The 14,976-nt window shown below is 41.7% G+C and overlaps 1 protein-coding gene across 1 annotated transcript in view; it reads left to right on the top strand.

Annotated features, from left to right (window-relative positions):
• Window positions 1–956: 956 nt before the first annotated feature.
• The window catches only part of LOC119012672 (centrosomal protein of 128 kDa-like), a 36,876-nt gene continuing 22,856 nt past the window's right edge, over window positions 957–14,976 (top strand). The window contains exons 1-14 of the mRNA XM_037086701.1: window positions 957–1,725; window positions 1,846–1,932; window positions 2,507–2,639; window positions 2,863–2,990; window positions 3,226–3,317; window positions 4,294–4,366; window positions 4,894–5,016; window positions 7,417–7,503; window positions 7,830–7,904; window positions 8,074–8,221; window positions 9,505–9,644; window positions 10,820–10,891; window positions 11,210–11,395; window positions 14,379–14,567. Coding sequence (XP_036942596.1) covers window positions 1,540–1,725; window positions 1,846–1,932; window positions 2,507–2,639; window positions 2,863–2,990; window positions 3,226–3,317; window positions 4,294–4,366; window positions 4,894–5,016; window positions 7,417–7,503; window positions 7,830–7,904; window positions 8,074–8,221; window positions 9,505–9,644; window positions 10,820–10,891; window positions 11,210–11,395; window positions 14,379–14,567 — 1,719 coding nt within the window. The 5' untranslated portion in view covers window positions 957–1,539. The remainder of the gene's footprint in view (window positions 1,726–1,845; window positions 1,933–2,506; window positions 2,640–2,862; window positions 2,991–3,225; window positions 3,318–4,293; window positions 4,367–4,893; window positions 5,017–7,416; window positions 7,504–7,829; window positions 7,905–8,073; window positions 8,222–9,504; window positions 9,645–10,819; window positions 10,892–11,209; window positions 11,396–14,378; window positions 14,568–14,976) is intronic.

The raw sequence follows: 14,976 nt of genomic DNA, 5'->3' as shown, positions 1-14,976 counted from the left end.
TTTTTTGGCGTTTTCCTGGTGCGTAATCCTCAGGTGGAGGAGCTGCGCTGGAGTGTGGTGCTCAGGTCTCCGTGCAGGCGGGCAGGCAGGCAGGCAGGCAGGGCCCCAGGAGTTTGTGTGAGGTGGTGAAGGTGGAGATGCTGTAGGACGGACAGCTGCACCTCCGTGGTGGGTTTTGGAGGTGGTCTTCAACTCGAGGGGAGGGTGGACTCTTGTGGCACTTTGGTGTTAGACTCCACTACAGTTTCTCTTTCTCCTGTTTACCCCCTTGAGCGACTTTATATTCTGTTTTATACAATAAATAGTTGGAAAACTGTCTATCTTAACGTAAGTACTGTACTGAAGTACTTTTCTGCTATAAGCCTACCTCTGTGCTACTTCAGAAGCAAACAGGCTATTGTACTTTTTACTCCATAAGGTTTATTTGACAACTTTATGTTTAGTCTTCTGGGAACCTTATTTTCCTCCAAGAACAGCTTGTTTATTTACTTATGGACAAAATACATATTTCTGATTTTGTATTATGACGTTGTTAATAATGTAAATATTCAAATTCTGAGTTTTGATATATTTTCCAAAACCACATCGTGCATTATTTGAGCACAATATATGAGTAGCCCTTCTTTTCCACCTGTTTTATTAAAATATTTCTATGTATGTATATTTTTACCCAGTATGATATATTATTAACGTCTTTTTTGTCTTGTTGCCTCTCTTATCAGTTAACATACTGTCAATTTTAATTTCAGTGGCCTATGTATAAGTTTTATGACCTTCTTTTCTTTTCTTTTCTTTTCTTTTCTTTTCTTTTCTTTTCTTTTCTTTTCTTTTCTTTTCTTTTCTTTTCTAGGTGAAAAGCGGCAGCACTGGCGCAAACGCATACCTTCGGACAATGTAGTCCCCAAATCATAAATTCCCACACTGCTCCATTGTGGTCAGCATACATTTCCCGGCGTCCTCTGCGGCTGCTGCTGTGGTCGGTTGATTTCCTGCTCAGACGCGGCTAGTTCAAGTTGCCATAGCACAGTGAAGCTGAGGGCTGTTCTTCCGTTAACTATCACTCACAAACCAACAAACCGACGGCTTCGGTCTTTTATATTTACTCCGGTGTCATGTATTTCCTGTGTTTCCGCTGTGTTTTGCAGTTTTTTACGGTATTGTCACGAAGCTAAATGAGTTGGCTAACGTTCGGTTAGCTAGCTAACGGACAGTAGTTGCCACTTGTTGCTAGCCTGGGGGAGCATCACCCACAACAATGCCCAGCGGCGCAGTGATTGACTGGGAATGGGACAGTTTGAATGGCGGTGGTGCTCTGGTCAGATAGCTTTCTGTCTCCACTGGTTGTTAAGGTAACAATGACAAACCTCCCGTGTCTGCTAGCGATGACAGAAACATCTCGTGTAAAGAAAGTTCAGAACCAGCCCAGTTTGTGCGTTAATCTGATTACCATTGCGGTTAACAGTTAGCGTTTTCACGCAGACGAGGCTAGCGCTGGTCACTAACCGTCAGTTTGCTTAGTCGGGACGTTTTTCATCTGCCATGTCCCAAACCATGGATACATCCAGTGAGTCGGATTCATACGACAGGACGAGGGTGCACAGGCCGAGGGTCCGTGAAGCCCCCCACAGACCCAGCCGGGACAGGTGCAGGGAGAACGGGAGTGGAGGTGATGGTCGAGCGGTGGACATCTCGGAGAAGATCAGCACATTGGCGAGCACTTTACAGGTACTCTGCTCTGTCTCATCCAGCTGCTAATCCTGGACATACATTCTGAGCTTGAATTGGTCCCTAAACTCTCAGTCACTTTTCATTAAGTGCTTGTTTTCTTTTCGCTTTTCTTGACAGGACACCAGCAGGAACTTGAGCAAAGTAGACCAGATGCTGGGTCAGTACAGGGAACATACAGATGATCAGGCTGAAGCCATGGCCCTGGTGAGGAACTTGTCCTATTAATTATAATGTCATAATGATAATCCTTTTGCACTTTTTAAAGATCCAGATGATGTGACGATGGCCCTCCTGTTGCATGTAGCCATTTTTTTTATGTCAGAGTTTTAAACGCACCACACAACCTGTAAGGTGCTAAATGGAGCTATTGTCAACAACATTAGAAGAAACTGTTTTCTTGAAAACGTTTGATAGAATGTAAAATTTGTTTTACAACAGTTGTGGGAATTTGTGTTAATGAGATCTTTTAGAGCTGTTTAGTAAATCTTTCTTTCGTGCATATACATCATATAACGTTTCTCAAGCAATAACATGCCAGTGTACCATGTCTGTTTGCCTAAATTGTCATTTAGTCCATTATATCATTATTTTTTCAGTCCTCATCCATTTTATCTCACTGTGACAACAATTCCTCTCCACCCACTGTCTCTCCTTCTCCTGATATTTTCAGGGATGTGAATTGCCTTGTGTATTCTCAGCTGGTTTGTTTTTTGTTTCATAATGTTATTAAAGCATTTTCTGTTTTCTTACGTCTCTGTCTGCCTTTTTTCCGCACCAGCTCAGGGAGAACCTGGAGGAGTCTATCAGTCAACTACAGACTCAGAGGCGCGGCAGATCCAATGGTGCTCGGAGTGCTTCTGGTTCGGCCTCCACGTTGCACACCAGCGACCTGGACGCTTGCTCGGGATCAGGTATAGAGAAACAGATGGAATCGTCTTTTCATTTGTCTTCTCATTATTGTCCTAGCTCTGGATAATTTGCAAAGAGATGAAACTTTTAAGACAAATAACACCTTGAAATGAAGCACATCTTGTTTGAATTTGTGCCGCTTTTCTTGGTTCTACATTTGTGAAGCAACCAGACTACATAAGCTCCAGTTTCAATGCTACATAACATGTAAATCTGTTATTTCAGATAGCCAGCGATTCTACCCCACTTCTCCACTGAGGGACTATACAAGCACTCCAGTAAGGAGAAGGAGGTCTCAGTCTGCCGGTGTTCGCTTCAAGGAAACCAGGGAGGAGGCTGCAGCAGGAGAAGATGTAAGAAATGGAGACAGACCAACAACAAATCAGTGCCAAGTGTTACTGTCATGTAGTTTTAGAGAGTTTCCACAAGAGGGCACACTGAGTCAGCAACACAGATATAAAAAATTACGCTAATCAAATCAGCGATTTTTTACATTTAAGTTTATGTTCCTTTATAGATGTGTACTTTTTACGCTGCTTTGCTTGTAACATGTAATATTCTGTATCTATCTCTGGCCGTCCGACATAGATTCACACTGTGCACCAATCCCTGAGGGACCTGCGATGTGACCAGCTGAGACTGTCTGATGACCTGGATAGAGAAATCCTCAGGAGAAATAGGTACTTGAGGGGACTGGCAATATTTGAAATGGAACAACCCAGTCGTCATATTTGTTTGTTGTCTTCTACCCTTAAGATCAGCAAGCATTAGATAATCATGATCAAAACATTCATTCTGATAAAATAAGTAAGGTGATTGCTGTGTGTATGAAATAATTCTGTAAACTTTATCTTTCCCAATCATGTCTGTAAAAACAATTTGAGATGTTATGAAAAGGACTTCAAGACTCTGGAAATTTTTGCCGGGAAATTTTTGGTTTGAGTGCCTTGAAAGTGCCTGAAAAGTGCTTTAAATTTACGCTTAAAAAGCTTTACAAACCCTGGTAAAAAGGGTGACAATGGCTAGTTTAGTGTTCTCAGATATAGAGATGAACTGATTAGAATGGGCTCTTTCTAAAAAGTATTTTTCTTGTATCTAGATGGGCTAGTCACCATTTAAAGTTCATTCACATGAAAACTAGATGATCTTGATGTCCTTAGTCTGCCTGTGCTTAAATTGAATTTGGGATCTGGTTTCCTACATTATTTTCTTCACTCAGGAAGAACTGCAGCACTTTGATCTTTTATTTTCCGCATCCGCTGTATATAAAAAAAATAATATTTTGCTTGAGCTGTGAAAACAAATGCATGTGTCTTTTGTTTTTTAAAAATGAAAAAGTGATAAAAGTTTCGTTTGAGGCCTGAAGAGACAGCACTGGAAAGTCAAAAGGCAGCAGATCTTTCTCCCAAAATGCATTAGAATTTGACATTTCAAGTTATTAAATAATCTCTCCTCCCTGGCGCTGCTGACCGCACCAGCTGCATCTACCACCATAATTCAACATCTGAAGCTGTAATTATTTTTAGTGGCATCACATTAGACATTCACATTTTGATCAATGGTGTCCTGGAACAGGATTTTTCTGAGCAAGTGAGAACTCTGCTGTGTAAATATTTTCATTCTGCAGGATTTGTCTTTTTTGTGTGTTTTCTATAGGTCTGATATTGACACCAGGCGAGCGATGGAGAGCCTTGTAGACCACATGACACCTTCCCAGAGACAGACCTCAGTGAGTTGTTCTATTTCACCAGCAATGCTTCAAGTATGTTTTTTAACTCTGGACTTCAGAAGAAATGTGGATGCATCCTGAATTTAAAGAGACATTACAGTTATTGATGTATGAAAGATGAAAAATGTAAATATTTATGTTCCCTGAATAGAAATGTACAAACATTGTCATATTTTCAAATGTCAGTTCAGTAACGTATCTTGAGAACATTTTCAGAATCATTTTCAGACAGGTGGCTCCTCACTGCAACATCATTACTCCAACAAATACGCTGCTCCGATGACAACCAGCGTGTTCAATATGTTTTATCTTGTCATGTCTGTGGACGTGATGAGATAAGGGCGATACTTCCTGATTAAACTGGGAATTCTTGCATCGTGAATGTAATACTTCCAGTCAGTTTTTCGCAGACATTTTTGTCACCCACCTTTTTAATTTCCTGGTGTCTCATTTATCATGTCTTTCTGCCATTCCTGTGCTGACGATGTTTGCGTGACCAGAGGTGTGCACCGTCTCCCTGTCTGCAGGTGTCGTCTCGTGTGGAGCGGCGTCTGCAGGAGCTGGAGAGAGAGATGAACCCAGAACAAAGCAGCGTGGGGCGCGAGAGAAGGCCCGACCAGCGGGCGGCCATGTCTGACGAGCTGCAGGAGGTGACACTCCTCCCCCCCATCACTCATCTGCTGTGATCCCTCACACCTCCCTGTTGAGACTGTCATGCCCACATATTCAAAGAGAATGCCAAAAAATAGCCTCTAAACAACAGGAAGGCAGGACAGGACAAGATGGAAACTGACAGTACCCAACTTTCACTCTGTTTATTTACTTACCAGAAACAACACGCATGCATTCACATCAAATGGTGTGAATATGTCAAATTTAATCTGTAGTCCTTGAGCAAGTGACTTTACAAACAGTCATAAAAACACACAAATCAATATAAAACACATAGAGGACATAATACATGAAAGAAAATCGTTAAAAGCCATTACAGAACAGATGCATAAAGTGTGGATATACATAGCATACAGGAATATAAACAAACGAGACAACATTAAACGCAGCATATGGCATGCTGACTGACAGAGCAGGAAACATTCAGTGTCATGCTGGTTAAAAGTATAAGTGGATTGTTAAGTGTCTCAAATTAGCATGCTTCAGGCGTGATGCTGTTTGCTTACAGTTGTTATGCATTCACCATGATTAACAGCGCCAGTCTACCTACTCTTAGTGTAATTGTCTACACAAATTAAGGGGTGGATTGGACCTTATGTTGGCCAACTTTAGCCCATGTGATCCACTTTGGGCACCCTTGTTCTAAAGCCTAATTATATATTCGATCTCACAACCCTTGAGAGTGACTTTTCATGTCTGAGACCAAATATTCAACCAAGATGTAATGTGAGGGAGGGCAAATTGACCTCTATAGCGCTTTTCCAGTCTGCTCACCACTCATACTTCGACATGCAGCCAGGGGAGCCAGGGATCCAAACCAGCGACCTTTTCCAATTACTGGACGACCTGCTCCTGTGCTACACCCACCAGAGAAGCATTGCTTTCAAAACTATTTTTTGCCAGACTACTTAATATGAGGAGAAATTTGGCTAAAGCAGTAGAGGGAAAAGCAGGACTTACAGGACACATACAGGGCCAGCAACAGCAAATAAATGCCTGTTGGTGAGTGTTGGTTAATGATACGAACCACTGATATTTACACAATTTATTAATGCTCAATTTAAAAAAAAAAAAATAATAATAATCAGGCGCTGGCTTTGGTACAGAAAGGTTACACTAGACAAATGTTAAAACATTCCCAAGTGATCTCCAGTTATTAGTAATTATTCCTGTGCCAGAAAACGAAGCTAGAAAAGGAACAAAACCAACAATTGGCGTGATTAGCGATCTTCCACACAGCATTTACAGATACAACATTTATTACTGCGTCGTTCGTCAAGCAGAAAAGTCTCAGTGTCTTACTGAGGGCTTTTTTTCTTCTTCTTCTAATGTGCTGCATCTTCTGTTGTTTGTCAAAGCAGTGTGTCACCTCGCCCTCTTGCTCCGCTTTATGAGACTATAAAGCCCACCTAGGCAATTACTGTGATGCAGTGCAAATGGTTGCTAAGCAAGTAATTGCTACTTCCCTCTACTTCTTGCCAATCATGTTTTTTAGGCTTGCATTTGTCTTAAAGCATTAATAGCTGAGAGAGCTCTGTCATTAGGTGCACTTTAGTGGCGTAGACTCATAGTTAGCTGCACTCAATAGATTATAAAGAATACATTATCTTGTACTATTGCTCTCTTACATTGCTACTTTGCATTTAGACACACAAGTCATCCATAATATGCATCATTAGCATAATGTCAGTTCAATTCTGAAATACCTCAACCATTCATTTCTTGCTACTGATTTGGAGGACAAGGTTTTGCATAAGGTAATCATTGTCATGGCACCAGTCCTTTGGAAATCTCTCAGTCCTCTGGCAGTTTGTTAGATGGCCACAGAGGGGCGCTGTGTAGCTGCATGCAGGCTGATCACCTTTTGAGAGCCAGACTTTTCAACACGCTGTTTAATGATAGTAGCTACCAATTCATTTGCATCCAACTCCTCCGTAGTGCCCTAATGGGACAACAGCAGGGCCCGGGGCGATGGGAAATAATGCATTTGTCCAAAAATTAAGGGTAAATAAACAAGCACGAGGAAATGAAGAGGAAAATAATCTCTTTTACTACAAAAGAGCAGGATGGGAGGGAGAGCAGAGGGCACATTTATTCCCCACCGATGGGCCCGCTGTGATGTGAATCAAATAGATGATGAGTCACTTGGGTAGATGTTATTGCTAGCAGCCGGTAATTCATCACCACAGCCTGCTCAGAATGAGTGGGATTGAGTGGGATCTAAGCCCTAGTACAAATCCACCAAGATGCCAGTAGCTTGTTCCAAGAAAACGAGATGGAAGATGCTGTGATGCAACAACACCTCTCAAATTGCATTCTTGCACTACGTGTGCTCTTATGATAACACATGCTGTGGCCTTGCATATTGTGTTTTGCAGACTTCAGCGAGACGCCAAGTTCAAGTCCATGACCGAGAGGAGGCCATGACAGGCAGGCAACTGAAAGCAGAGAGGGAGAAGTCCAAGGTACAGCTATTTTGTTTTCAAGGAATGTTTTGTATTAAAAATATGAAAGCCTTTGGTACAGTTTTGTGAATTTCATTTTATGAGAGTTTGCCTTTCTCTTCTGCATCATTTTACTGAATTTGGCAGAGGTAGTATTTTAGAATTCTAAAAACTTTATAGATGAAAATAAAATGGAGCCACTTGCCAGTATTTCTGTAATTGTGCTGTAACTCAAACCGTGTAAACGTATTAATGTTTCATACCTAATGATATACCGATTACTAGAAATCAAGGAGGCCTGAAAAGTATTTATTATTCTGACGTTGTTATTGCCACGATCTCCTTAGATGGATCATGAACTGGAGAGAGCTAGACGACTCCTTGAGCAGTCTGAGGATAGCAGAGAGTCCCTTGTTCAACAGGTTTGTTTATGTCTGTGCACTGTTCCTGACTATACATGCAGATCTACAATAAATCTCAGGAGACAAAACCATAATCAGTGCAGCATCTTCTTCGAGAAGTGTTGTTTTTTGCCCGCTGTCACTCAGATGTCTTTCTCTGTTTCCATTTTACACGGCTGACAATTCCCAGGTCGAGGATCTGCGCAGTGAGCTGCTGAGGACGAGAAAGGAGAAGACCGAGCTTGAGAGGGCACGGCTGGAGACTTTTCAGCCCATTGCTCAGCCACATGGCAACCACACTGACAGGGAGGAGGGAAGAGGTGGACAGCGAGTGCCAGGTACTGAATGTCTGGATAAACAGGAGAGGAGAAGACAGACAGGATTTGGAAGCAAGTCACAGGTGGATGGATGGGTTAAAAGATAGCTATGCCACAGAAATACCTGTCGTGTCTTATTTATCAATTTATCCTAGAAGACAATCTTCAGGCAGTATAGGCAGAAACAGGCCAGCAGGAAAGTAGACAGTGAAAACAGGACAAGTGGATTATTCGAGAAAGGATAAAGAATTGGTTGGACTATAGTACAGAAAGAGAAAAACGGTGTCAAATATATGATGATAAAAGGAGATAAAATGAAGAGTAGATTAGAGAGAAGTATTAAAAACCTTACCTTTTGGTGACCAACTGTTTTTTTTTGTAATTGATTTAAGGGTATCCTTGGGCCTCAAAGGGACAGTTCAACCTTAAATCAAAAATCCATATTTTTCCTGTACTGCTATTTATCCATCTAGATTGCTTCAGTGTGAGTTGCTGAGTTTTGGAGATACCGGCTGTAAAGATGTCTACCTTCTCTCAAATGTAATGGAACTAGATGGCACTCGGAGATACCGGCTGTAGAGATCTCTGCCTTCTCTTGGTTATAATGGAGCCGGATGACACTCGGCTTCTGCTGTTAAAAGCACCAAAAAGTGACAGCGGTGTCTCTTTCAGGAAGTCCTGATTAATAATAATTTTAATAATATTGTTCCACAGGCCTTGTTAGGAGTTTAACGTAGGAACTACTTTTGTTTTACCAAACTACACCTGCCAACTGTATGTAGGGTAGCTTACAAGCTTACCAAGCTAGCTAATGTCACAGTTCAGCTGAGGAGGGGGCCATTAATGTTTTAATTCCCTTCTGTCATGAGAACAAGCCTCTTTTCCAGGAATAGATGACCTCTTCTGCTTATTTAGGTTTAAATCTGAATTTCCCATAGTTTTGTAGATAGCAAAATAATTTATGATGACCAAATCACTGATATAATCTTGTTTGTATATCATAATCTATGTTTATCGTATCCTGCTTCAATCACACCACAAGCGGCCTCTTGAAATTATTGATGAGTTAAATCAAGTTAAATGTAAGGTTGAAAAAAACAAAACAGAATCGACTTCAACATTTTTTTGCCCTAAAGAATTGTTCCAGAGGTTTTTTTTTTTTTTTTTTATCTTTTTACAGAAAGGTGCCGTCAGTTTCTTGTGGTCTTTAATCCATCAGTCACCTTCTTGTCGATTTTTTTCTTGTCTCCAGATCTAACACAACACTTTAATTATGTGCCTGCATGTTGTGTACGCGTGCATAGATCGTTCAAACCTGGAGAGAGAAGTGGCGGAGCTGCGAGCCCAGCTCAGTGCGTCCTCGGTCCTCAGCGAGGCAGGAGAACTGAAAAGGGCTCTGGACCGCAAGGAGAAGGAGAGACTCCAACTCAGTTTACAGGTGGAGGTGTGTGAGGCATTGGTTTGTATCAACCAACAAGAGCTTGTAACAGAGAATCAGTTTCATGTCATTCCATCGTTGGCTGTCTTGCCAGTGCGCTCTAATGAATAAATGGGAAACATTTAGGATTTCTCAGCTGGGGTGCTAACGGATGCAACACATGCACGCTTTTTGAGTTTGCCCATGTCGCCGTCTCCACCCTAAGAGGGGTTATTTTAGTTTGTCGGGCGCCTCTCATCTGCGGTCGCATCCCCCGCCAACTCCATGCCGCTTGATCCTCTTAAAATCGTCAGATGAAGTGACAGTTGGAATAGGAGATCAGAAGTCAACCAGCAGTCATTTATCCTTCTCAAAACTGGTGCAATGTGTCACTTCCATCTCTGTAACAAGACGTAAAAAGAAAATGTAAGGAAAGAAACCCCTCGCTAAGCGGGGGTATTCAAGGCTAAGGTGGGGTATCAATAAAATGTAAGGAGAAATGGCTGCACTTGAAGTATTGGCACATTCCTCTAATCTCTGATGTTTCTTTCACTGAATATGTGTTGAAACTCCCACGCTCCCCCCATTGCTGAGTAGGTGTTAAAAGATGAAGTGGGCGTTTGCATGTATCACCTGGGGCGTCTCTTATGGTTTTTATGTCTAGATCAAAATAGACGCTGGAAATGTTTCATTTTAACGGTAAATGAGCAAAAATGAAGTATAATGAGGAGAATGAAGCAGAAGATTCAATTTCTCAGTGACTGAATTTATATACAGTCTAATAGGTTTGCGCTTAATCAGTCTAACACTAATTACTCCTAACTGACAGTCTTATTCAGTTTAAGTACCTAAACGGCACCAGGCTAACCTTACTTGCCCTTACTTTAGACTTCAACCAAGCTTGAAACTTGAAAGCGATTGTGATTTCGTTGTGGATATGAAGTCAGTTCAACACACAGTCTCAACCTCCTCTGACCGTTCTGTCTTTGCCTTTTTACCTCCTCTTTCCTCAAAATAGTGAATTCCGTTTTTTTCTTTTTGCATCCTTTTCTCCTTGTTCCTGACTCCCATAAACTCATTCCTCTGCTCCCCTTCGGCTCCCGTCCTCCTGCCTTTCTGTATTTCCCTCCCATTAGCAGCAGTAGTAGTCACAGAATCGCACACACACGTCCTTGACCTTTTCTCTCTTCTCTGTATACCAGGAATTGTCATCAGACCTGGCGCGGCGGGAGCAACAGCAGCTACGAATGCTGGAGCAGCTCAGGGAGATACAGGTATTTTAATATTTGTCATTGCGTCACACTGGAATTCATCAGTGGATAGGTAGTTTAGTTCAAGGACGTCAAACAAGAGGTGCATATTCTAGTTGCAGTTTAAACTGGATGCATACTAATTGTGGTGCTTCAGTCTGGCCCACAAGTCTAAGTGAAATTCTAATTCCTAGAACAAGAATTCCTACCACCACAGGAATGAGATCCTTCAGAATTAAAACCTGTCAGACAGTTTAGAATCCACCTCACAGTTAAAAAACATAAATTAAGATCAGAAAGAATGAATGTACAATTACAGTTTAAATCCGCTCATCCTTTCAGACCCGAGGGCAGATAGAGAGGAGGGAAATGGAGGCTTTAGTCCAGGAGAGCACCAGGACCAGAGATGAATTGAAGACCAGGGCCCAGGAGGCTGTACGCCAGTGGAGGGCAAAGTGCAGGAGATTGCAGAAGGAGCTGGAGGAAGCGAGAGCCCAGGCTCAATTCCATACCGACAAGGCCTCGCAGGTGGGTTGAGACAGACGCATTCATTACATGGCTTCTGACACTACTGCCTACAGAAGCAGAAGTAACTGCTGATCTTCATAATGTTGGCTGTCTTTCCTCATTGAAGAAGATCCACCCTGACAAAGCATTGGGTTTTAATGGACTGGTCGAGGAGAATTATAAAACTACACTTAAAGTGAGGAAAAATGATCTCACCATTTGCTTTTGTTCACCTGTCTCACCTGAGTGCTCATCAGTCAGTGAGAACATGTGGATTGTTTCGTCTGAGGCTTTGGAAGGAATGTGATTTTAACATCATTTAAAAGCTAAACTACTGATTAATACATCTGTAGATTATGAACTCTTCAGGAAGTTATCTTACCGCCCAGCAACGCAATCACTGGCAACCATGATAACATGTAGTCTGATAATACTATTTATACTTAGTATCAGCTATGTCTTTGTGAGCCATTTGTAACATCAACAAACGTAAATAAGCAGCAGAAGCATTAAAGTGCAATGTAAACTTCTGTCAGACATCAAGCTGCCTATCAGTCTGTATAACTGCATGTCCCTTTGCCAGGGCCAAATCTATCAAACATCGAAGTGTGAGGACATCCAGAGACTTACAATCTTAAAGTGGATAAAGTTGATCATAAAGTTGGCATTTAAGAAGCAGCAGAGAATACTGAAGGATTTTTTTAGATGCATTGTAGCAAATGTTGTATCGGGGGCTGTTGGAGTAGAGTCAGAATATCTCCGCCTTTGCTGCTTTGATTTAGGCTGCTCTTCTTTTAATGCTTCCCCTTATGAGCCCTCTACATTTATAGAAGTGCAGCACTAAGTGCCTCTTTAAAGCAACATTTTGCATCCAATTATTTGGATGTCAAGTGTGGATTTATGGGAGGTTTAGTCTATTAAAACTAAAACCATTTTGGCACCAAAGAAACTGACATTTTTCCACTTAGAAATTTTTTTCCATGATGCCTAAATTTACCGATATGCATCGTCTATGAAGTTGTCAATGGTAAAGCGACTGAGCAGGCTGCATTAAGAAAATATAAACATTCTACCTATAGTAATATAAGATACATGTGTGCCATTGGTGTGATTGTAATTGTGCATTAGATTTAATGTTGCTTCACTGCTTGTCCCTGTTCACAGTAGGTGTTATTTTAGCTCATCTTGCAACTAAGTGAAAGCTCTAAGTTGTTGCAAAGAATACAGCAAATGTTTACCAGACCAGTTAATGCTGTTGCCACTCATAGAGTAGGTATCAGTTGGCACTGGTGGGCAACTGCAAGTCAAATACGAGTCAGTTCTACTCATTCGCTCCCAGCAGCTCTGTCTCCAGCGTCCCAGATAGTGCAGCTGCTGCTGCTGCTGCCGCCGCCGCCGCTGCTGCTGCTGCCTCCGCCGCCGCCGCTGCTGGCTTAGCTAGCGGCACTGTTAAGACTGTCTTTGTTGCGTTTTCTTTGTCCTGGTCTCTGGCTCATTCATAGCTGCTTTGACTTTGGCTGGGTGTTCTAAAAAAGTAATCAATAATGTTTGCACTGAAATGCATTTCTCAGCTCCAGTAGTAGACTGATTTGTGGTGACGCCCCAGGCAGTGAGAGGAAAAACAAAACTTACTTCAGCCAAACTCTCCCTGTAGTTCTGCAACCCAACTGTCGTCTGTGGACGGAGGAAGCAAACTAGGTTGCTGCGACTGGCTAGAGCGATACACAGCATATTGGCAAGTGTTGTGAACATTGTGGACACATGACACCATAAAAATGTCTCCTCTGTTGCTCGGATGTATTTTTTTTTTGGCAGCTCGATGTCTCTCAGCAGTCCTCCCTCTCTGCTTTTTATAGTGTTGAGCACATTCAAATTTAAATCTCAGCATTTTAGAGCAAGTAAATCAAAACCTTTCATCAGGAAAATGATTTGACAGGAAAATCAACAAAAGCAGCTCCTTTTATACCTTTTTAACTATAATAATCGGCAACCAGAGATATAAATACATATCCATTGCAATCCCTATTGTAAGACGCATGTAGACCCTTTAGGATGACAAGAAGGAAACTGTAGTTTTAAAGTAAAGTTTTGTATGTATGAAAGAATGAAAGGAAAATGCTATTTTAAACTTCTGAATACCTTTTAATACACTACAATACAAGTACATTATGAAATGTTCTTGAGCTTTTTTATAAATGTTCCTATTCAACTCAAACAAAGCAAGGTGGTTGGATACATGTGCATACCTTTCTCTCTTCATTAAATTCCAGTTTGTTTTATCTATGTAGCAGAGAGGGGGGCTTTGTATCAAAGTCAGATTAAAACTCTGAAATAATGTATCTTAATATAAATTAATTATACTGTAACCGCATATGAAGTCAAGTAATCTTAGTGCCTTTGCAGGTAAGTTGGAGCAGTTGTGCTTAGTCGAATAATTAACGGCCGACTATTAGCTTGAAAGTCACCTCCCGGAGATTTCCATTCCATTTGAACTGAGTGAGTCACCTCCAAACTCACAGTCAGCAGCCTCGCACCTCACAGACAAACAGACAGACAGACAGACTCCCACCTGGCATACTCGACGTGACGCGAATTAATTACAAAATCATTTCTGCCCCCTTAATGAATTAGGGGAGAGAATCAAGTGCTCAATTAAATGATTAGGTTCTGAGCTACAGCAAAGTCTTTGCAAATTCCAGTCAAAGCCAGAGTATTAGAAGCAATCTGCCTTGAACAGACCTGACCATTGTCCCTTATCAGGGAGCTGAGTGCTAGCATTTTCCTATCAGTGCAAGAGCTGGTACTGCATATGTTTCTATCCCTCTGTCTCTCTGTCACTCTTTCTCTCGCTCTCATCATTATTGTTAGAGCTCCTTTTTGTACACCATCTTCCGCCTCCTCTTCATTTGTCATTCTTCATTTCCCTTCTCCTCTCCCCTCTCCCACCACCCTCTCCCCCACGCTCTCTCTCCCCCTTGCTCTTGCTCCCGCTTTCTCCCTCCAGGCAGCAAGGGAAAAGGAGAGCTCTCAGGCCCAGCTGAAGGCGCTGAGCCAGCAGACTGAAGCAGCCCGCAGGGAGCTCGCTGAAATCCTAGGCCGCTTGGCCCAGCGTGAAGAAGAGCTCCACCGCAAGGACGTGGAGCTGTCCGAGACCCGCCAGCGCCAGCTGTCACTGGAGCAGGAAATCCGGGAGGTGTGGGGTTGAACATCTGGAAATAGATAATATCCTTCAAATCACCAGGGACACAATGAAAAATGTTTTGTTTAACTTGGAGAAGACTGTGGGTCAGATTTCAGGTATTTATTGTACTTAAAATTTGAATCCATCAGCCTGTAAGATTTTACCATGGATCGTGATAAAAACTGTCAGGGAAAGACACTTTATTCTAAACCCATTTTCACTGAAAAAATCCAATCCAGTCATGATAATGTGACAATTCTTTAGAAAATGAGCATGTTTTCTTACATCTGGAGAACAAGATTTCTGCACATCTCTGCAGCACAACAGTACTTCATTATAATGTCATTTGTCACACATTTTCCATTATCAAAAAACTTGCAGCTTCAATTTGAATTAGTAGTTTTGAATATTTTTTTAATTG

This window comes from Acanthopagrus latus, chromosome 22, assembly GCF_904848185.1.
Source record: "Acanthopagrus latus isolate v.2019 chromosome 22, fAcaLat1.1, whole genome shotgun sequence".
Classification (NCBI taxonomy): domain Eukaryota; kingdom Metazoa; phylum Chordata; class Actinopteri; order Spariformes; family Sparidae; genus Acanthopagrus; species Acanthopagrus latus.
This window is presented reverse-complemented; position numbering and strand designations above follow the sequence as displayed.